At 44.0% G+C, this 23,422-nt stretch overlaps 1 protein-coding gene across 1 annotated transcript; it reads right to left on the bottom strand.

Moving 5' to 3' along the window:
- Positions 1-1,126: 1,126 nt before the first annotated feature.
- Positions 1,127-23,213, bottom strand: LOC311123193 (insulin receptor-like). Its single transcript, XM_084197456.1, has 19 exons — positions 23,071-23,213; positions 22,802-22,946; positions 22,233-22,447; positions 21,738-21,864; positions 21,320-21,435; positions 20,523-20,654; positions 18,167-18,334; positions 10,000-10,198; positions 8,313-8,605; positions 7,717-7,856; positions 6,906-7,065; positions 6,598-6,700; positions 5,913-5,980; positions 5,446-5,675; positions 5,135-5,245; positions 4,658-4,820; positions 3,273-3,402; positions 1,752-1,886; positions 1,127-1,553 (listed from the first exon to the last, which is right to left on the bottom strand). Exons 1-19 carry the CDS (start codon positions 23,165-23,167, stop codon positions 1,160-1,162), a joined length of 3,126 nt encoding a protein of 1,041 aa, XP_084053582.1. The 5' UTR covers positions 23,168-23,213; the 3' UTR covers positions 1,127-1,159.
- Between the last annotated feature and the right edge of the window lie 209 nt (positions 23,214-23,422).

The raw sequence follows: 23,422 nt of genomic DNA, 5'->3' as shown, positions 1-23,422 counted from the left end.
TGCTGCTGGTTTATCACAAGTCCAAATGATTATTAGTATGAGTTCTGGATTAGAAAAAAATAACATAAGAGACAAACATGTAAAAACTTTATTTCTACAGACTGGAAATACCTCATGAAAGAGAACATATGTCAACCACTATGTACAAACAAAATATCAATAATATATATTTATATTTTCTATACCTTTTAAAATATATCAAAAGAAGCAGCTATTTGTCTTCTGAGGAACTCGTTTCTTTTCTCAATGTTTTCTGAAACAGTTTTTTAAATATCCTTCAGCTGTAAATGAAACGTAAATAAATTAAAAATATATAACCAAAAAAATCGTAATTATTTCTGTGAGATGCTGGAATACTGCAGAGTGTGAGGAGAAAGACGACAACAAGCTTCTCCAGTGGATCGATAAAGTTTGTTTGAAGATTTAAAGAAGGATTTGACACATTCATCCATCCAAAAGTTAGTTCTCAAATCTCAGATAGTCTGTCGTTCGTTGACGACTTGAGAGTACAAAGATACAGAGACACAGCTCTATTATGCAGGCTATAGCCAGAGATAGAAGAGAAGGGCACTTTTACACTGAGCGACCCAGGTGGACCTCCATAGTCCAGGGAGACCCAGGGACCCAGTGAGGGCTGACCTGCCCAGGGAGAGCTCCTCGGCCTGGGCAAGGGACAGTCTGGAGAGTCCTAGGGTTAGCAGCTTTCTGGTTGTCCCACAGTTAGATTCACAGTTGTTTCCCCCAAACCACCTCCCATATGTGGAACATTGGCAATATATTTTTTAAGGATCGAGGACTAGAAAGAAGCAGTGGGGGGACATTAACATACATACCGTAGTGTATTGGATGTGGCATCTTGACAAGAAAGCATTAACGTCCTGAGGTATGTCTGTACACTTGGAGCCTCTGAGTGATAAAAGTGATCATCTATATAAAATGAAAAAACAAAACAAAAATATATTTATATCTATGCATCTGTGTGAGGGAAAAGGTTGGGCATAAGGGAGGTAGGGATACGATATCCATATAATGTTCTGTTAGGAGGGACTAGACCGAGGCATAAGGGAGGTAGGGATACGATATCCATATAATGTTCTGTTAGGAGGGACTAGACCGAGGCATAAGGGAGGTAGGGATACGATATCCATATAATGTTCTGTTAGGAGGGACTAGACCGAGGCAGGGCTAGTGTCCGTCCATTAGTCTTTCCCCCGTTCATGTGTGTGTACGGGATGTGTTCCTCATAGCTGTTTTGCCTCAACCCCAGCGACGAACCCGCTTCGTCCCTCTCCGAGCTGTGGTCTCCCCTCTGAGAGTACGAGGAACTGTGGTCCCCTCTCTGGGAGTAGGAGGACGGGTCCAGGGGAATGCTCTCCATGTTGTCCATGTCTAGGTCAAAGTCCTCCTGCTCCTGAGGCTTGTTTTCCTGGCTGTAGTAGAAGGAGACCTCCTGGAAGGACTGGTGAAGGTCCTCGTGGAGCATTTCAATGATCTCCCGGAAGCTGGGACGCAGCTTGGGGTTGTACTGCCAGCACATCGACATCAGGTCGTGTCTGAATAGGAGGAGAGAGGAGCTGCTGTTACATGAAATAGTTAAGAGCTGATGTTTATTGTCGTTTAAACATGATTTCATCAATATCACACACAAAAGTGTAATCCATGTTCCATACAGTTCCCTTCAATTATGATTAATCTTGTTATGACCAGTCACAGCTGGACATAGATATGTACAGTACGGAGGTGAGACTTACAGCCGGTCAGCACAGTTGTCTGGTCGGTCCAGATATCCTCTGTCCATGACGAACTTCAGGACCTGCTCATTGGACAGGCCCTGGTACGGCTGCTCCGCTAGGGTACTGACCTCCCACAGCACCACACCAAATGACCTGGGAGAGACACACACGAAAACATAGGAGAGAGACAAAATCTGTGGTAGGTAGGGAGAAAATCTTGAGAGGAACCAGATTCTGTCCTTCTGGACCAGGGATGGGCAACTCCAGTCTTTGGGGCCCTGATTGGTGTCAAACGTTTGTCCCAGCCCCAGCTAACACACCCGACTCCAATAATCAACTAATCATGATATTCAGTTTAGAATGCAATTAGTTTAATCAGCTGTGTTCGCTAGGGACACGACGGTGGTAGGCCTGATCACCGACGACAATGAGACAGCCTATAGGGAGGATGTCAGTGACCTGGCAGTGTGGTGCCAGGACAACAACCTCTCCCTCAACGTCAGCAAGTAGTGATGAGCGATTTATTACTCTTTGAGGTCAGTTCGGTTTCATTATTACAAAAATAATCACGGTTTTCAATTTAGGTTTAAATACATTTTTTTGTACATTAAATGCACTATGTGGGTTGAATGCTGTAACACAGAATAAAACAAGTAATAAAAGTCCCATGGTCGTGACTATTAATACTTAATACTTATTAACCATTATTTATTACGTTTACATTTTACATTTTAGTCAGTTAGCAGACACTCTTATCCAGAGCGACTTACAGTTAGTGAGTGCATAAATTTTTATTTTTTTCATACTAACGTTACTTAAAAAAAATATTTGTTTTATTTGATTACTATTACTATTATTTAATTCCATGTCAACTCATACAGTATAGAGCTGCTGCTTATGCTGTCTGACAAAAATCACTATTTTAGTAGTTTTTCAAAGTAATTAAGGCATTATTTTATGACTGCTGAATACCAACTTTCAATCACTTAGATCAGGGTTTCCCAAACCCGGGCCCCCCTCCCCGGGTGCACATTTTAGTTTTTCTGCCCTAGCGTTACACAGCTGATTCAAATAACCAAGTCATTATCAAGCTTTGATTATTTGAATCAGCTGTGTAGTGCTAGGGTAAAAACCAAAATGTGCACCCAGGGGGGGCCCCGGGACCGAGTTCAGGCTCGCGAAGCAGCTGCATTCTATCTATCTATTCGCATGTTCTCTCTTCTCTCAGTCTCCGTGTCTTGCTCCGCACAGACCGAACAAGTTTAAACGGGCGCGCAATGGATTATGGTCATTGTAGTTAATTACCAAGTTTACCATTTATTCCTCGTGTTTTAATATATATTTCCCTCTGCATTGTTGTGAAAAACAGACCGGTTGTTTACAAAGCATGTGACAAATAACATTTGAATGGGGAAAAACAGTGACACCACTTCGGCCCCTGAGGACTGGAGTTGCCCATCCCTGCTTTGGACAGTCGGCAAGCATTCACACACAGAAAGACAGACAGACAGACACACAAACACAGTCAAGTGTCCTCACCAGCAGTCTGAGTTTGCGGTGAACACTCCGTCCTTCAGAGACTCAGGAGCCATCCAGCGGACAGGAAGCAGACCCTTCCCTCCCGTCCTGTAGTAGTCTGTCTCGTAGATGTCTCTGGTCATACCAAAGTCTGAGGAATGGGGGCAATTAGAACACAACCCACAGATCTGTTATGACCCTATCAACAACATTCAAATGATATTCTTTGACTTGGTTTTAACTAAATGAACATACTAAACGCTTAATAAGGGTGTAGCTTACTGATTAATGTATAGCCCACAGAAACAGTACAACTGAATATGTTCAACTCCACTTCTTTGAAAGTATTAGATTGTGTCTGTGAGGTGGTGAGTTGCCATACCTCCTATCTTGACATTCAAGTACTGTCGGCCGTGTGTGTGTGTGTGTATATTAGAGCTGGGAGATATGGACAAAAAGTAATAACGCGATAAATGTAACTATTTTGCTCGATAACGATAAATACTACAATACATTTTGTTTTTAATGGACAGTTACTTTACATTAGCGGCAGGGCTCTATACATTTTTTCCCCCAAGTGCCAAGTAAGACAACAGATGGTAGCCTATGATTAACAAAGTAAGCTATTTCATCTAACATATCCATGGAATGAATGATTGATATTTTGAGGTGCAACCTGTCAAAATAGGATCCAGAATGATCATATTTCTTTTTTGGGTGCTTCCGAGATGAATTTGCTGACATCTTTGTGGCCTAGGCTATTCACCACCTGAGAAAGTGGGAACTCAAAACACTTAGATTGCTAACTCTAAATATTTATTTTTTTACTGGATAGCCTTGTAGGCTAATTGATTAATCTATTAGTAATTGTAATGTCCTACAAAAACTTTCCAGCACTAGGCATAGGCTACTTGATATAGGCCTATTCACCGCAAGTGGAGCGCTCCACTCGGCTCCACAACAAAACCCATACTACATACCCTACTTCGGTTGTAAAGTGGTGCCATGAACTCAATATATATAAATTATATAATCACGGAAAGCTGTGAATCTCCTCTCTGTAACTAGAACAACAGTAGTTGCTTTGAAAACGGTCTTTTTCCCGCAATTGCATTTTGAGCAACGGTCATATTCTCAGAATGCATCTCTCCCTCCTCCGTGCGCACAGTGGGGAGAGGGAGTGAGACTGGCTCGCTCACACAGCTGCCAAAAGCGAAACAGGCAGATACTTTCATAACAGGAACAAACATAATGCATAGGCGATTACTGTTGACCAGATAATGGTTTTAGAACAATCTACAGGAACGTTGTGTAGCAAAACCACAGAAATACTTCAGTAAGAGGAAGGCAATAGAGATCATTTTCGGTTTATCATCCCAACTCTAGCGTATATATGTGTTCTCTACCTCCTATCTTAACAGTGAAGTCCTGCGCCACCATGCAGTTCCTAGCAGCCAGGTCTCTGTGGACAAACTTCTTGGCGTTGAGGTAGGCCATGCCATCTGCTATCTCTGCTGCCATCTGAATCATCTCCCTCAGGGTGGGGGGCGGGCGCCCTGTAGGGTTATTCTGTAAAAAGAAACAATCAGAAATGTATTAATACTAGGGCTATTCTACAAAACATGGGGGTCACAATCATTCTAGGTGTACGTCCTAAATGGCACCCTATTCCCTATATAGTGCACTACTTTTGACAAGGGCCTATAAAACTCAGGTCAAAAGTAGTGCACTATATAGGGAATCGGGTGCAATTTAGGACGTGCACCTAGTCTCGCTCTGGCCAGTGGAGCAGAGTCAGTCAGCCAGCCAGAGACAGTGCAAGACTAGTCTGGTTTCCAATGAGACACAAGGGGGCAGTAGTGTGTTTGTGTGTGTGTGTGTACCTCAGAGTCAGGGCGGAGGCAGCGCAGGTAGCTCTTCAGGTCACCGTGTGTCATCAGCTCCATGACAACCAGAATGGGCTGGCCCTTAGAGACCACACCCATCAAACGCACCTGAGAGGGAAACATTTTGTTTACCTTAATTGCTTTGATTCTTGCACTGCGGCAGCTACCAACACCTACTTTTTCAAGAAAATTCTACTTTTGATAATCATGGTATGTGGTGGTCTCACCTTCCTTATTACAAGCTGCTAAATGACAAAAATGTAAACGTAAGGTGGCATCCCCTTCTATAACCTCTGTAGGTCACTTACCACATGGTGGCAGGTGAAGCCCTTCATGACGGAGGCCTCGTTGAGGAACTCGATCCTCTCTCTCAGACTGGCCGACTCGTTGACCGTCTTCACTGCCACCCGTGTCTCCGGCTCGCCCTTCACGATGTCCTTGGCGATGCCCTCGTAGACCATGCCGAACGAGCCCTGACCCAGCTCACGCAGGATGTTGATCTTATCTCTGCCCACCTCCCAGTCGTCGGGCTCGTACACTGCAGATTACAACACACATTACTAGACACAAACGATCAAGTATTGTACATTCTACATCTCCGATTGGCATAGACATCCACCGTAATGCTAATGTTGTGCCAGCTAGTATGTGTCAGTGATTGTCCATTTACATGGTATACTAGTTGAACATCAAAATCCAGTCAACTATGCTTTTACACAGGTGTATTCACAAAGGTCAGCTGAGAATAAAGAATATTATTATGATGTGTCCTTACTGTCAGCAGCACTGAGGTACTCTGGGTTGCAGGAGATGTAGAGAGGTCCAGAGGGGCCCTGGGTTTGCCTTGAGGGAACACAAGGAGGTAGGGTTAATAATATATCATGATTATACACTGAGTGCACAAAACATGACAGACTGACCAGGTGAAAGCTATGAGCCCTTATTGATGTCACTTGTTAAATCCTCTTCAATCAATGTAGATGAAGGGGACACAGGTTAAGGATTTTTAAGCTTCGAGACAATTGAGTCAAGGATTGTGTGTGTGTGCCATTCAGAGGATGAATGGGCAAGACAAAAGTTTAAAGTGTCTTTGAACAGAGTATGGTAGTAGGTGCCAGAGCGCACCGGTTTGAGTGTTTCAAGAACTGCAATGCTGCTGGGTTTTTCAAGCTCAACAGTTTCCCGTGTGTATCAAGAATGGCCCACCACCCAAAGGACATCCAGCCAACTTGAATGAAATCAAATGGAAATTTAGACCACTATTAGTTGTGTCATGTGTTAGTGCTGGGCTGGAACAAAAGCCTATAAATACTACTGGTGTAGTCCTACTAATCAGGAGAGAAGCCGTGTAATACTACGTACCTTTTCTTGAACAACTGAGACTACACACCAGGCCGATTCTTTCATAGACAGTTGGGTTGGCTGTAGTAAGATAGATGTGTAGAAGGCATAATACTTACTTCTTCTTGAACATGACGAATCCTCCTGCTACCACCAGTATCAGCAGAACGATAAAAATGACTGGACCAATGATAATCTTCACCATGTTGGATGGATCCACCCCTAAAAACACATCGCCATGGAAAAGGTCAGTTATGGTCACATACAATTATTTTCTTAACTTTACTGTGCCTCGGTGTGCTCTAATGTTTAGGAGATTTAGGCCAGGTTAATGGTACTGCTAATGTAAATACAAGTATATACAAATGATATTTGATTGATTCACTGATTGGCCAAGCGGTCTGTGGTGTGTGTGTGCATCGCTTACGCAGGTCTTCTACGTAGAACTGTGTGGGGTCAGTCCAGGAGCCGTTTCCTGCCAGCGAGGTGGCTCGGATCCTCACGGTATAATTCCCAGGATGCACCACTCTCAGCTTGCAGCCCTCCGACTGCTGGTACATCTTCCTGGACACACAGTGGTGCAGCTCCTAGAACGAACACACACACACATTTAATTTTCATTTATTTATCTGTGTTTTAGGAGGAGAGGAGTTGGAGGGGACAGGAGAAGGGTTGAATAAGCCACTTAGATATAGAAATAAAATGTGAAGTATTGATTGAGAAGAGGAAACGATTAACAGGACATGCGTAATAACAGACTTAGGAAAAGATTGAAAACAACACACAGAGCTAATAGAAAAGAATGTCTATGTGAATCAGCTGTGTTTTGAAATCATTGCATATGAGCCAATAATAAAACAAATGACCTGATTTTAGAAAAACATGTTTGTGTAATAACTATTATTCGACAACCACCGGAGTGATTATGTTGTTTTCAACATCAGCGACATCAGCTATGACTATGGCCTGTGCAGTGTTTCCATGGTAACTAAAACACAGCGCTGATGCAACATCAGACCTTTATTACTTTTCCATTAACGGTCCTATTCACTAAATGAGAGCAGAGAGACTGTGGTACTGTTCAATCTATCTATATTATATTAAGTGAGGCTGTGGGACACATCCAATGTTCAGTATTTGTCTGTTTGTGTGTGTTCCTGTGTGTGTGCATGCGTGTGCACGTGTGTGCGTGTTTATGCTTGAGTACCTGTGTGTGTGACGTGTCTGAGAGCTCTCACCTCTGTGTCTCCCAGTCTCTTATAGTTGACTTCATACAGGATGATCATGCCGTTGGGGGCTTTAGGCTCCAGCCACTTGATATGAACTGTGTACTCAGTCACGTCGTAGCTGATGGGCCCCACTATGTCATCTGCTTTGTCTGTTGACAGGATACACAAGGTGTTATAATGGCCTCATTACTCTATCCCACTACTACAAACATCTCAGGTCTAGAAACACTGTGCAAAAATAGACAAGAAATGATCATGTTAAACTGGCTTATTACTTCTTACAGTGGTTTCTTAAAGGTATAGTTTGGGATTTTGGCAATGAGGCCCTTTATCTATTCCCCAGAGTCAGATGAACTTGTGGCTACCATATTTATGCTAGCAGATACCCATGGTCTTCCAGTCATCGCGCTAACGCTAGTTAGCATTGGCTTGCGAAACTACATCAAACGTCCTTCATACTGGACACAGAGACATCAAAATGGCATCCACGAGTTCACCTAACTCTGGGAAAGTAGATAAAGGGCCTCATTACCAAAATCCCCAAAGTATCCCTTTAAGTAGTGGGTGTGTGTATGGGTAGTGTACTAGCATGTAGATAGCCCCACCCTCAGGCATGGTGCGAGCTGAGACGAAGGCTGCCATACTGCAGCGTGAGGGGTCTGTGGGGTGGTTGCAGGCCAGCACGTCAATCTGGTACGAGGTAAAGTGTCGGAGGCCGGAGATGACCGTAGACTCCTTGGAAAACACTGTCAGCTGGATCTTACTGCTCTCCACACCATTACCATCTTCGTCGTCTGGGCCGCGGGTGGCGAAACCTTCGGGCAGGGTGGCGGGCGTCGTCACGACTGACGGCTGCGTTTGATTGGCTACGCCCATGGCGGAGCGGCGCTGTCTTGGTCTGGGAGGGAATGAGGGATAATCAATTCATTAATCAAATCAATCATTTATTTTATTATAACAGCTATTTGCTAAATATATCACACCATTATGTTGAGGTTACTGCTACTGGGTAGATTGCTGGGTCGTATTCATAAGGCACCAAACGAAATGGGGCTTCAATAAGCCTTGAAGAAAAAAACAGGCTTGCGTCCCAAAAGTCTCTCCTTCCTCCTGAAGTGTGCACTCTTTCACTACTCCCCATACATTTCAAAGCATGCCCCCCGGTGTAGACATGGGCTAGAAAGAGTTTCCATGTCAGTCACTTCCTTTCAAATCCATGAAGACTTCGGGAGAAAGTAGAGATTATTGGGACGCAACCCAGCCCTGTGTTGTCAGAGTTGGGTGATGTGTGCTGCTGGGGAAACAGTATGAAGATTCAGCGTGTCTGACAACAGGACAGGAAGGGATATCAAATTATGAATGACGACAGTTTACCTAAAACACATAATGAATGTGTGTGTGTACATGATGTGTGTGTACATGTTATGTATGTTGGTTCTTTTGTACCCTGATTACACAATTCTGATTACTCTGTCGTAGCCGGCCGCGACCGGGAGACCCATGGGGCGGCGTGCAATTGGCCCAGCGTCGCCCAGGGTAGGGTAGGGGAGGGAATGGCCGGCAGGGGATGTAGCTCAGTTGATAGAGCATGGCGTTTGCAACGTCAGGGTTGTGGGTTCGATTCCCACAGGGGGTATGAAAAAAAATAATGTATGCACTAACTGTAAGTCGCTCTGGATAAGAGCGTCTGCTAAATGACTAAAAAATAAATTATAATAATAAAAAATATAAAAAAATTAACAAATTAACAAATGTCCTAATTTAGACAATAAAGACTGACTGATTGATATCAATTGATTGATCAAATGGATTATATAAAGCCCTTTTTACATCAGCAGTTGTCACAAAGTGCCTATACAGAAACCCAGCCTAAAACCCCAAAGAGAAAGCAATGCAGATGTAGAAGCACAGTGGCTAGGAAAAACTCCCTAGAAAGGCAGGAACCTAGGAAGAAACCTAGAGAGGAACCAGGCTCCAAGGGTGGCCAGTGCTCTTCTGGCTGTGCCAGGTGGAGATTATAAGAGTACATGACCATTAAGGCCAGATCGTTCTTCAAGATGTTCCAACGTTCATAGATGACCAGCAGGGTCAAATAATAATCACAGTGGTTATAGAGGGTGCAACAGGTCAGCACCTCAGGAGTAGATGTCAGTTGGCTTTTCATAGCCGAGCATTCAGAGGTCGAGACAGCAGGTGCGGTAGAGATGGAGAGAAATAGAGAGAGAAGTTTGTCCTTAATTGATTGACTGATTAACTGACTGACTGATTGACTGAGGTAGATGTCATACGTACCTGGGCTCAAAGACCTCGTTGTGGATGTAGTTCTCGAAGGTCTTGCGGTACTCTGAGTCCTCTGCCTCCTTCTTCAACTGTTTGTCTGTTTTGGGACAGGCACAGCAGCGGCCACCCTGACCCTCGTCCTCAGTCTGGTTCCACTTGGCCTCCTCATCACTGTCCACTTGGGTGGGCACCCGCGATGGCAGCTTCATACCTGGAGGGAGGCAGGGAGAGACAGAGTCAGAGGCAAAGATGGACAGAGACACAGAGACAGAGGTACAGAGAAAGGCAGAGAGACAGGCACACAGAAACAGACAGATATACACACACACTGCCGGGGGAGCCTGTCATTAATTGTCTTTACAGACTAGTGTTGTCTAGACTCTTGAATGTTTGGGTGAGTGAGTGGGAGTAGAGGAGAAGAAGTTAAAGTAGAGCATGTGTGTGTGCCATAGAGTGAGTGGCTGCCACTTATTAGGAGAAGGCCAAATCAGGTAAATAACTATTCCATCCACCTGAATCACAGAACTTCACAGTCTCTCACACACTGTTCCGGACTGGGGTGATCCCGAGGGGCTTGCCCCTCTGTGATTTTTTTTTTGCAGAACAAGCTCTATTTTGGTGGCCTCTGGTACATTCTAATGCCTTGATTCCATCCGAAATACACAGCTAAATTATTGAATACTTTAACAACTTTACCTCCCAGATTGGTAAAAATTAGTTGTGTTATTGAGTAGAAAGATGTGACTTAACAATTAAAATGACTGAAAATGTATGAATTCAGCGTGTTAGTTGTTTTGGATATTGTTTTGGATATCGTAGGCCAGTGGTATTCAAAAAAATTAAAGAGTACAGATTATTGAATGTGACAATATACAAATGTTATTGAGAAAGATAATTTGAATTTTTAAATTTTATTGGGTAAATGTATGTATTGGTTCTCTTAATTTTGATAGGAAAGATGAACATGTAAATAATTGAAGGTTATTTGTTGATGTGAAAATCTTAATTTACAAATTTTAAGGCGGTGTCATTAGATTTGGGAATTTCTGGCAAAAAAAATGGGGTCCTCAGAAATTCTGGTGAAAATAATGGGGTCCCCGCTGAAAAAGCTTGAACGCCACTGGTCTAAGCCTTAGTGATGCGCGGGTTGAATCATAACCCGCAGTCATGAGTCAATTCATATCTACAGGGAGGGAAAAAAGTATTTGATCCCCTGCTGATTCTGTACGTTTGCCCACTGACAAAGAAATGATCAGTCTATCATTTTAATGGTATGTTTATTTGAACAGTGAGAGACAGAATACCAACAAAAAAATCCAGAAAAACGCATATCAAAAATGTTATGAATTGATTTGCATTTTAATGTGGGAAATAAGTATTTGACCCCCTCTCAATCAGAAAGATTTCTGGCTCCCAGGTGTCTTTTATACAGGTAACGAGCTGAGATTAGGAGCACACTCTTAAAGGGAGTGCTCCTAATCTCAGTTTGTTACCTGTATAAAATACACCTGTCCACAGAAGCAATCAATCAATCAGATTTCAAACTCTCCACCATGGCCAAGACCAAAGAGCTCTCCAAGGATGTCAGGGACAAGATTGTAGACCTACACAAGGCTGGAATGGGCTACAAGACCATCGCCAAGCAGCTTGGTGAGAAGGTGACAACAGTTGGTGCGATTATTCGCAAATGGAGAAACACAAAAGAACAGTCAATCTCCCTCGGCCTGGGGCTCCATGCAAGATTTCACCTCGTGGAGTTGCAATGATGAGAACGGTGAGGAATCAGCCCAGAACTACACGGGAGGATCTTGTCAATGATCTCAAGGCAGCTGGGACCATAGTCACCAAGAAAACAATTGGTAACACACTACGCTGTGAAGGACTGAAATCCTGCAGCGCCCGCAAGGTCCCCCTGCTCAAGAAAGCACATATACAGGCCCGTCTGAAGTTTGCCAATGAACATTTGAATGATTCAGAGGAGAACTGGGTGAAAGTGTTGTGGTCAGATGAGACCAAAATTGAGCTCTTTGGCATCAACTCAACTCGCCGTGTTTGGAGGAGGAGGAATGCTGCCTATGATCCCCAAGAACACCATCCCCACCGGCAAACATGGAGGTGGAAACATTATGCTTTGGGGGTGTTTTTCTGCTAAGGGGACAGGACAACTTCACCGCATCAAGCCAGGGCATTGAAAATGGGTCGTGGATGGGTATTCCAGCACGACAATGACCCAAAACACACGGCCAAGGCAACAAAGGAGTGGCTCAAGAAGAAGCACATTAAGGTCCTGGAGTGGCCTAGCCAGTCTCCAGACCTTAATCCTATAGAAAATCTGTGGAGGGAGCTGAAGGTTCGAATTTGCCAAACGTCAGCCTCGAAACCTTAATGACTTGGAGAAGATCTGCAAAGAGGAGTGGGACAAAATCCCTCCTGAGATGTGTGCAAACCTGGTGGCCAACTACGAGAAACGTCTGACCTCTGTGATTGCCAACAAGGGTTTTGCCACCAAGTACTAAGTCATGTTTTGCAGAGGGGTCAAATACTTATTTCCCTCATTAAAATGCAAATACATTTATAACATTATTTACATGCGTTTTTTTCTGGATTTTGTTGTTGTTATTCTGTCTCTCCCTGTTCAAATAAACCTACCATTACAATTATAGACTGATCATTTCTTTGTCAGTGGGCAAACGTACAAAATCAGCAGGGGATCAAATACTTTTTTCCCCTCACTGTATAGGCTACATGGAGTTTTTTATTTCATAATTTTTATCTGCCGTTAGTGCGTAGCCTAAGCCTAAGCTTCAGGGCCTAACTGTACCGTGACAAATACATGCCAATTGCCAAGTGCTTTTGGGAATTTGGGCAGAAAAAGTAACGTTGATCCATTGAGGCAAAAAGGACAATGTCGGAGTTTAATTCAATAAGAGAAAAGCTGTGAAATGGACAGTTAAACATAAATAGAAGGGAGGGCCAGAACAGTAGTATAATGTTTCGGAAAGATTTGGTGTAGTGGTAGAGGATGATAGCAGGCTATGTGTGATGATTATGAGAGACGCTATACAAATTTGTCAGTCACAAGACGGGGACTTCAAAATGGCACCTCAAGGGAACCATACTATTCAATGAGCTCAATGGTTCTAATGATGAACTTAGCCTTAAGATGCTTTTGGGAAACCGGGCCCTGATGGGTTAAATGGAATAGTAGCCTAAGTGAAATCTGGACACTGACTGTAGGTCTATGACCTCTCACATAGCCTAATATAATATTAACTGCAGCAGAATTGAGCACTTCTTGCAGTAAAATGATTTTGAATCGGGAACAAGAGTGGAGAAATATGATTGATTTCATTCAGCATCTTAAGAGAATGAATGCGTGGTTAGGGTCCGTCTGTTAAGGTGGTGGTGCTATCTTAATCAGCATCATAAAAGTTTATACTATTTCAACCACATAAAATATGCATTCAAGCCTAAATGAAATCTTATAAAAAACACATTGTATTGTTTTAACAGCTTTTAATTTCCTTAAAACCGGTCAAACTGATGTAATTTGAACATTTTGCACGGAAAATCTTTCCAGTTTCTTTGGGGTTATGCATTGTCTACCCGGTCCCTAAACGTCTTTGCTGCAGGAGAGAAGAATAGATAAAAGAGGAAAGAGGAAAGAAACTTTACCGATGTCAACTATTCTGGTGAGCAAAGGTTTATTTAGTCTTCTAGGGCAACAAGTAATGACAGAAGAGAAACTAATAATAGACAAGTTGACCAACAAATAGCCTATCAAAATCGTTCCGTCATATCCGACCGTACAGAGCATTTTCAAATTTTGCGGGTTAGGTGTGGGCCTCAGGTTTTCACTTTATCACATATAGTCGGGCGGTTGCGGATGGGTTATTAGATGTGGGGAACAAACAGCTGACCCATGCATCACTACTAGGTCTAAATGATCATGACTATTTTCTAAGTAAGAACCTTTAACATTAAAATGTCTTCTCTAGAGTTTAAAGTCATATTTATGATATGAATTGCCACAATGATGTTTGTTCTTCAAATTGTGTATTTTATTGGCTCTGCTGCTGTGGACACTTAGGGTAAGGAAACCAATGTGTCATTTTGTAATTTGGGTGAACTATCCCTTTAACAGTTTGGCCTGTCAATCAATCACTGTGGTTGGGGTTGTCAGGGGAGGGGGCAGGATGTTTGAGAGTCACAGAGTGGGTAGGGTTTCAGACCTGTCAATCAATCTCTGTGGGTGGTACTTTGATGGAAGGCGGTAGATTAGTAATATACAGCGCATTTGGAAAGTATTCAGACCCCTTGACTTTTTCCAAATTTTGTTACATTGCAGCCTTATTCTAAAACGGATTAAATACATTTTTTACTCATCAATCTACACACAATACCCCATAATGACAACGCGAAAATAGGTTTATAGGGGGCCTCCCTAGTGGCACAGTGGTCTAAGGCACTGCATCGCAGTGCTAGCTGTGCCACTGGAGATCCTGGTTTGAGTCCAGGCTCTGTCACAGCCGGCCACAGCCGGTCACAACTGGGAGACCCATGGGGAGGCGCACAATTGGTCCAGCGTCAGTGCACGCTGACATGGTCGCCAGGTGTACAGTGTTTCCTCCACGACACATTGGTGCGGCTGGCTTCCGGGTTAAGCAGGCATTGTGTCAAGAAGCAGTGCGGCTCGGTTGTGTTTCAGAGGACGCACGACCTTCTCCTCTACCGTGTTCGTATGGGCGTTGCAGCGATTGGACAAGACTGTAACTACCACAAAATTGGGGAGAAAAAGGGGTAAAAAGGGTATTAAAATTAAAAAATTGAGCTCAGGTGCATCCTGTTTCCATTGATCGTCCTTGAGATGTTTCTACAACTTGATTGGAGTCCACCTGTGGTAAATTCAATTGATTGGACATGATTTGGAAAGGCACACACCTGTCCCACATTTGACAGAGCATGTCAGAGCAAAAACCAAGCCATGAGGTCGAAGGAATTGTCCGTAGAGCTCAGAGACAGGATTGTGTCAAGGCACAGATCTGGGGAAGGGTACCAAAAAATGTCTGCAGCATTGAAGGTCCACAAGAACACAGTGGCGTCCATCATTCTTAAATGGAACAAGTTTAGAACCACCAAGACTCTTCCTAGAGCTGGCTGCCCGGCCAAACTGAGCCTTGGTCAGTGAGGTTACCAACAACCCGATGGTCACTCTGACAGAGCTCCAGAGTTCCTCTGTGGAGATGGGAGAACCTTTCAGAAGGACAACCATCTCTGCAGCACTCCACCGATTACGGTAGAGTGGCCAGACGGAAGCCACTCCTCAGTAAAAGGCACATGACAGCCCTCTTGGAGTTTGCCAAAAGGCACCTCAAGGACTCTCAGACCATGAGAAACAAGATTCTCTGGTGTGATGAAACCAAGATTGAACTCTTTGGCCTGAATGCCAAGCCTCACGTCTGAAGGAAACCTGGCGCCATCCCTACGGTGAAGCATGGTGGTGGCAGCATCTTGCTGTAGGGATGTTTTTCAGGAGCATAGACTGGGTGACTAGTCAGGATTGAGGGAAAGATTAACGGAGCAAAGTACTGAGAGATCCTTGATGTTAACCTGCTCCAGAGATCTCAGGACCTCAGACTGAGGCGAAGGGTCACCTTCCAACAGGACAACGACCCTAAGCACACAGCCAAGACAACGCAGGAGTGGCTTCGGGACAAGTCTCTGAATGTCCTTGAGTGGCCCAGCCAGAGCCCGGACTTGAACCCGATCGAACATCTCTGGGGAGACCTGAAAATAGCTGTGCAGCAACGCTCCCCATCCAACCTGACAGAACTTGAGAGGATCTGTAGAGAAGAATGGGAGAAACTTCCCAAATACAGGTGTGCCAAACTTGTAGCATCATACCCAAGAAGATTCAAGGCTGTAATCACTGCCAAAGGTGCTTCAACAAAGTACTGAGTAAAAGGTCTGAATAATTATGTAAATGTAATATTTCTAAAAACCTGTTTTTGAGTTGTCATTATGGGGTATTGTGTGTAGATTGATGAGGGAAAAAAACTATGTAATCAATTTTAGAATAAGGCTGTAACGTAACAAAATGTGGAAAAAGTAAAGGGGTTGAAAATCCTTTCCGAATGCACTGTAGTCATAAAAACTAGTCTACACTTTCAATTCTTTGGGGGAAAAAACCTAGGAAGAAAGGTTGTGTTCTGTCATGTAAACATGGATTCCCTGTTGAGAAACAATATGTGGAGGAACCCCAGACCCATCACCAGAATGTGCACCCCCACTTTTATACAAAGTCTGGCACCAATTAATAGATCTACAGGTATGATTGAAGAATGAAGCAGGTGTTAAACAAATAGCTTAAATACAAAGAAAGTAGCAGTTGACTACTTAATTGTCAACGCTTTAATCAAATCAGTAGGCCATATCAATATCTATAATAATATATTTATATTATATTATATATTTATATTATATATTTATTTTATATTTATATTTTAGTCATTTAGCAGACGCTCTTATCCAGAGCGACTTACATGAGCAATTAGGGTTAAGTGCCTTGCTCAAGGGCACATCGACAGATTTTTCACCTAGTCGGCTCGGGGATTAGAACCAGCGACCTTTCGGTTACTGGCACAACGCTCTTAACCACTAAGCTACCTGCCGCCCATATAGGTATGATGACATTAGCTTTTATAACCTTCAATCCGTTTTCTTTTATCATATTTTGGGCCAGAAGGAGGCTCTCTCCACTACCTATGGTTCCTGCAGTGAGGGTTCAACATATTCATTGAATATCTTCATAATTTATCTGCAGACAATGGCCAAAAAGCAGTAGTAGCCTACCATTACGCACATTAGGGAGCCAAATGAACGGCCCTCTCACTGATGCGATCCTCTTCCGATGCTATACCATGGACATTATAACAATAACTATGTGGATTTCAACTCATCGTTACCACATTACATGGGACGTGTAAATTCACTCACATGAGACAATTAAGAAACATCACGCTCTCCCTCCTCCATGAAAATCAATTTGACTGCAGCCAACCACGGCGTACAAAAATAACACAGGTACCGAGAGGCGGGACAGACAGCAGACTGACAAACAAGCAGTTTCCCTGTCATCGCTCGCTTTGTGACAGACAGGCGCCTGTCCTATCAATAGATCACTAGATGATGCATATCGTTCGGGAAAAGACTATACAGACTCTTCTGACTAGCGATTTGAAACTTTTAAATGAAAAAAGCCTAGTTCATTTATGAAGTAGAAAAAGTAGCCGGCTTACAATGAGTCTGGTATCGGCTATTTAGATGACAGCCGGCGCTTATGGAAAACACTGCCTTTCTGGTAGTCCAATAGAATAGAATAGTCCACTGGAGAAAGACACTCACCTTTCTAGCAGTTGTCAAACTGATGATAATCGCATAACTATCCTGAACAAAAATATAAATGCAACATGTATAGTGTTGGTCCCATGTTTCATGAGCTGAAATAAAAAGTTCCCAGAAATGTTCCACACGCACAAAAAGCATATTTCTCTCAAATTTTGTGCACAAATTTGTTTACATCCCGGTTAGTGAGCATTTCTGCTTTGCCAAACTAATCCATCCACCTGACAGGTGTGCCATATCAAGAAGCTGATTAAACAGCATGACCATTACACAGGTGCACCTTGTGCTGGGGACAATAAAAAGGCCACTAAAATGTGCAGTTTTGTCACACAACACAATGCCACAAATGTCTCAAGTTTTGAGGGAGCATGCAATGGGCATGCTGACTGCAGGAATGTCCACCAGAGCTGTTGCCAGAGAATTTAATGTTAATTTCTCTACCATAAGCCACCTCATACGTTGTTTTAGAGAATAATTTGGCAGTACGTCCAACCGGCCTCACAACCGGAGGCCCATTGGCTACTTTTTATGGTATCTGTGACCAACAGATGCATATCTGTATTCCCGGTCATGTGAAATCCATAGATTAGGGCCTAATGAATTTATTTCAATTGACTGATTTCCTCATATGAACTGTAACTCAGTAAAATTAATGAAATTGTTGCATGTTGCGTTCATATTTTTATTCAGTATATATGATGCCTATGAACCACCTTTCTGACAGAAGTTACATTTGTAGAATACAATAGAACTTAACAGTCTCTCTAAAACACACCTTTCTGACAGTAGTCACACTTGTAGAGTTCGCTGGCCTCAGGCTGCTGCTGACAGTACACCAGGTAGTGAGTGATGTTGCCGTTGGGATCCGTGGGGGGCTTCCACTTCAGGATGATCTGAGAGGACGAGTTAGATGACGAGATGGGGTCCAGGGGCACAGACGGTTCTGGGGGAGAACACAGATACGTACCATAGGGGTTACTAATGTCTATGACAGAGAAACTCAAATCTGGACCTTAAATCCAGTTCCACTGCTGATTTTCATACCTGCCCTCTAATCTGGGACGGATTAAAACTTCGGACATCAAGTGAGTGCAATTAACTACCAGGTAAAAAAAAAAGGTCCAGAACCAGATTTGAATATCCCTGGTCTATGATGTACACAATTCTGTTAGAGCAGGGGTATTCAAATCGGGGCCTTGAGGTCTGCAGCACTGCTGGTATGTATTCATTCTTCCTTGCTAACCATGGAATAATTTTGGACTGTGAGCGTACTCTCTGGTCAATTAACCAATCAACTAACTACTGGGGAGAAATGAGCACTAGAAGTCCTGCGTACGTCAATGCCCGGACATGAATACCCCTTTATTTAGTCAAATAACAATATGATAACGAGCAAAAGGTTCACAGTGTTCGATATGCTTATTTCTAAATAACTATAGTGTTGGTATCAGCAGTGGAAGGGGGAGGGGTACAAAAAAAACAGGGTGAGTGACTGACTGGCAGACAGGACAGAGAGTACCAGGCATCACTGTCAGTACCGGTGTGTGATTACATTCGGTCTGTGAGTGATGATGACAGTGACTGACAGTGTCTGCATGTCTGATGAGGACGCCTACAGGGTACAGGTCAGACCACATTGTCAGACTCTGTTAGAGAACATTAAGTCTAATGACAGATTCTCCTCTCGAGGTATGCGTGTGTGTGAGCGTTTGTGGGGGTGATGAGGTCGTGATACAGGACAGGTGCCTGACAGGCGAGGAGGGTGAAACTAGAAAAACTAGAACACCCTTGAGAACGCACACCTACCCTCCAACCAACCTGCCAATAGTGCTGTGCCAGCCGCTATAACTTTAGAGAACAAAGATCATGTTTAACGACAGCTTCTCCTAGAGGTATGTGGGGGTGATGGAGTCATGACACAAGACAGGATGTGAACCCAGGTTTGGTCCAACCGCCACACAGACAGAGAGACAGAGGTAGCCTGGATGCCAGCCAAACTTGGCAATATAGCAGAAACAGATCCGGGACCAGGCTAGAGACGAGGAGGGTGAAACTGTAACTACAGTAGAACACTGTTTCAACTGCAACTAGAACACCCTTGACATGCCTGCCCGCCTCCCTGCCTCTGATGGTTGTGTGCCAACTGTTGCCTCACACCAGCCTGTGTGGTGCGAGGAGGCGGCATGCCACGCGGCTGCACTGTAATGTGGTTTATCAGGAAGGAAGGAAACAACGCACAACAAGTATAAAGGAAGCCAGTCAGACTCATTTAGACACCGGTCTGTGTTCAACCCTAAACCACAGCCTGCCCTCTGGAGACACACATTGACACAAACACACACACACACACACACACACACACACACACACACACACACACACACACACAGGGTGACAGAAGATTCATGACCTCAGCTTGAGTGACTAGTGACTACAGACATTTGGCACGAGAAAGAGACAGACATTTGGCACGAGAAAGAGACAGACATTTGGCACGAGAAAGAGACAGACATTTGGCACGAGAAAGAGACAGACATTTGGCACGAGAAAGAGACAGACATTTGGCACGAGAAAGAGACAGACATTTGGCACGAGAAAGAGACAGACATTTGGCACGAGAAAGAGACAGACATTTGGCACGAGAAAGAGACAATGAGATGGGGAGGTACAGGTAGCACTCCTGTCTCATCATCATCATCTCCTTCCTCTTCCTTGTTCTCGTGCCATTAGCCTTGACACACCTCAGCTAACAGCTGAGGTGAGGCAGAGGACAACAGCCAATCTACCAGCTACTGTAGCTCTTAAACCACTTATCCTAACCAGGGGCAGTCGAATCCCACCCTCGACCCTGGAGAACCTGCTAGCTGATTGATATATTGGATAGTCCACTTACCTGTTAGTCTGATTAAGGGGTTGGGGGAAGGGAAGGAGGGCTTGAGATCATCAGGGAGAATGAGGAATCTTACTCACAGAATTGAATTAAGAACTGTATGGTTGCGTCACAAATGGCACCCTATTCCTTATATAGTGCACTACCTTCGCCCAGGGCCCATAATGGTCAGAAGTAGTGCACTACATAGGAAATAGGGTGTAATTTGAGACGCAGCCTATATCTCAATAAGGGCTCTTACTGGTGGCGTTGGTCCTGACGTAGATGATCTTGCTCTTGGCTCCGAGGACCTGGTGTTCATCAGAGGCAGAGAGCTGGGTCTTGACCATGATGGCGTACTGCGTCCAGGGCTTCAGAGACCTGATCAGGGTACCTGGAAGGAACAATAGTATTGTTATGTGTTGCAGCACGGACACTACTGAGCGCAACACTGGCTGTTCCTTCCTTGCTACTACAGTGACTAGTATGTACCTGTACTGTATGCTGAGAGTTGTCAAATAAATATGAATGGCCAAGCAGCTAAAATCATTTAACCGTATAGTTGTTAAGACAGATTGACAGACAGGTGACACTCATGATGGATTAAAGGTAGACTCAGCGAAATGATGTAGCCACAAGCAGCACCGCAGATAGAGATGAGCGAGATGCAAGACTTTGCTCTCACACAGTAACACACAGTATCTGCGCACGTGCAAGAGTTCACGTCACGCTGTTACAGCATGGTAGCCATGGCACCAAAACAGCGGAGAAGTTGAGCCTCTCACTTCAATGCTCTTGGTTGTTGCAGAAATTGACCCACTATGCTGTTTACTTTCTGCATCTACGTCATATCGCTGAGTCTACCTTTAAATCAACCAAAACGTTTGTTTTGTCCACTTTTATTCATGCACTTTATTCACATTTTGGGGCATCATGTCTTAACAAACATCATATTTCTGCATCCAAGCCTCCATTTTGGATTTCCTCCATGATTTTGTCAGTGTACGGGTATTTATCCTTTCCAATACAGTTGTAAGACAGAAGAGAATGAAACGTTACCTGGCTCCACCTGTGGGTTGCCCTCTGTAGCCCGGGCTGGGGGGTCCAGGTCAACTATTACCCAGTTAGAACCATACGCGTCCTGGCCGTCAAACTCTGTCACGTTGGGGTAGGGCCTGGGAGAGGGGAGAGACGCAGAATAGCATAGATAAGAAATAAGGAGACACACACACGAATGTTCCTGCTCCAAAAAGGTCCTTAGAAAGGAGGAATTGTACTTGGCTCCTGGGAAGACTTGACTACATTGAATGTTCCACGAACTTCTTCAGAAAGGAAGACGTTAAATGGTACTGATCTAATACAGTAAGTTCCTAGGGAAGACTGTTTGTGGCCCATAGTGTACTGGTACAATTAAAACCCCACTTCTCTGGAAACTGCTCATTCCCAAAAGTAACTTGAGTGCTTTGGACATACTTACGCTTCCTTGTAGAAGAGCATGAAGCCCAGCAGGTCTCTGAAGTCAGGAGGCCAGAACGGTTCCCACCTGATCACGATCTTATCATGCGTGGCACGCACCTGAGTGAACCTTAACTCCTGGTTCTCACCTGAGAGTCACATACACACAGACGCATGGTTACTATCACAGGATATGGTCAGTATTACACTGTCCTAAGTCTGTGACACACCACAGACGTGCGTGCACAAGCATGGGGCGGCAGGTAGCCTAGCGGTTAGAACGTCAGGCCAGAAATCAAAAAGGTTGCTGGTTCGAATCCCCGAGCTGACTAGGTGAAACTCTGCTGATGTGCCCTTGAGCAAGGCACTTAAGGCTAATTGCTCCTGTAAGTTGCTCTGGATAAGAACGTCTGCTAAATAACACAAATGTTTTAAAAATGTCAAGTGTGTTTATGTCTGTGCGTGTGTGTGTGTTGGCGTTCATGCGTGTGTGTCCTCAAGACTGTATGGTCCTTACAGGAGGCCTGGTCTCCATTGGTCTTGGATACGATGTCGTTCTTGTGCTGTCTGTCTTTGGTGCCTGTCACCTCCTCCATCTTGCGGATCTCTGACATGCAGAGCTTAATATTGAGTTGAAAGAACATGCGCCCCTGGAGGATGGTCAGGTTGTGTTTGTTCCAGTCCCAGAGCTGACGCAGGTTCTGGTTGTCTAACGCATAGAACGAGTAGCCCCTGGGGAAGAAACAGACACCAGGGTTGGGGTCAATTCCATTTAAATTCCAGTCAAGTCAGAAAGCAAACCAAATTCCAATTCCACATTTTCCTCAGTGAAAAGCATTGAAGATAATTGGAATTGGAATTTCAGTGTACTTTCTGAATTGACTGGAATTGAAATGGAATTGATCCCAACCCTGACAGACACATTATATTTATGTATTTTTAAGGGTATTTTAAGTATTATTGACAGATATAGTTTAGAATATGAGAGGAGGAGGAAGAGGAGGAGTAGAAAGAGAAAGAAGTGAACTGCAGGGCTTGGAAGAAGAAAGAGGTGGAGGAAGAGGACGAGAAGGAAAGTCAACTTACCCATCTATCAGTGTGTCCCCTCTGATGACCCGTAGTTTGCGGAGGAAAGAGAGAGAGACGAGGGCGTAGGAGCGCCGGACGGTCAGATACCCTGTAATCTCCTCCAACTGACCAAGGTTAGCCTCCAGCTCTGCTGCTATGTTATCTACGCACGCACACAATCAAATCCTTATTAACTCAGAAGGAACTTTGGTTACAAGCAGGGGGGTGACATAATGACACACACACACACACACACACACACTGTAGTAAACACTCCCAATACTAACTTCCTCCTCTGAGGTTGATTTCCATGCTGCCGTTGAGCACGGTGCATCCTTTCAGAGCCTGTGCTGCTGTCACAGAGTCCACCATCTTCTGGCCCATACACACCTTAGGACACAGCCCAGCACATGGAGTACAGATTAACCTGCAGGAGGAGATGGAGAGTGCAAACTGATCTATCTGATGATACACACAGATCAGATAATATAGGGATGGGGCAAAGTATCTTCTAGGTAGTTAACGTTCGCTAGCGCTAAATCGGCTGTACCAAAACTCAATTTCTCATGGCTCTCTTTTTTGTTCCTCTGCAGCAGACATACAGTGAGCAATTTGTTCGGAACATCGAATCGCAATACA

The sequence above is a fragment of the Coregonus lavaretus genome, assembly GCF_964263955.1.
Source record: "Coregonus lavaretus genome assembly, contig: HAP1_SCAFFOLD_1428, whole genome shotgun sequence".
Classification (NCBI taxonomy): Eukaryota; Metazoa; Chordata; class Actinopteri; order Salmoniformes; family Salmonidae; genus Coregonus; species Coregonus lavaretus.
The sequence above is the reverse complement of the archived record's forward strand: the minus strand, read 5'-3'. Positions and strand labels throughout refer to the sequence as shown.

Excerpts from the sequence above, each read along its gene's own strand:
- LOC311123193 (XM_084197456.1), bottom strand. The coding sequence starts at position 23,167 with ATGGGCCAGAAGATGGTGGACTCTGTGACAGCAGCACAGGCTCTGAAA. Across the intron at positions 22,448-22,801 it reads GGGGACACACTGATAGATGG|GGGCTACTCGTTCTATGCGT; the intron begins GTAAGTTGACTT and ends TTTCTTCCCCAG. Across the intron at positions 10,199-18,166 it reads GTGTGACTACTGTCAGAAAG|GTATGAAGCTGCCATCGCGG; the intron begins GTGTGTTTTAGA and ends GCCTCCCTCCAG.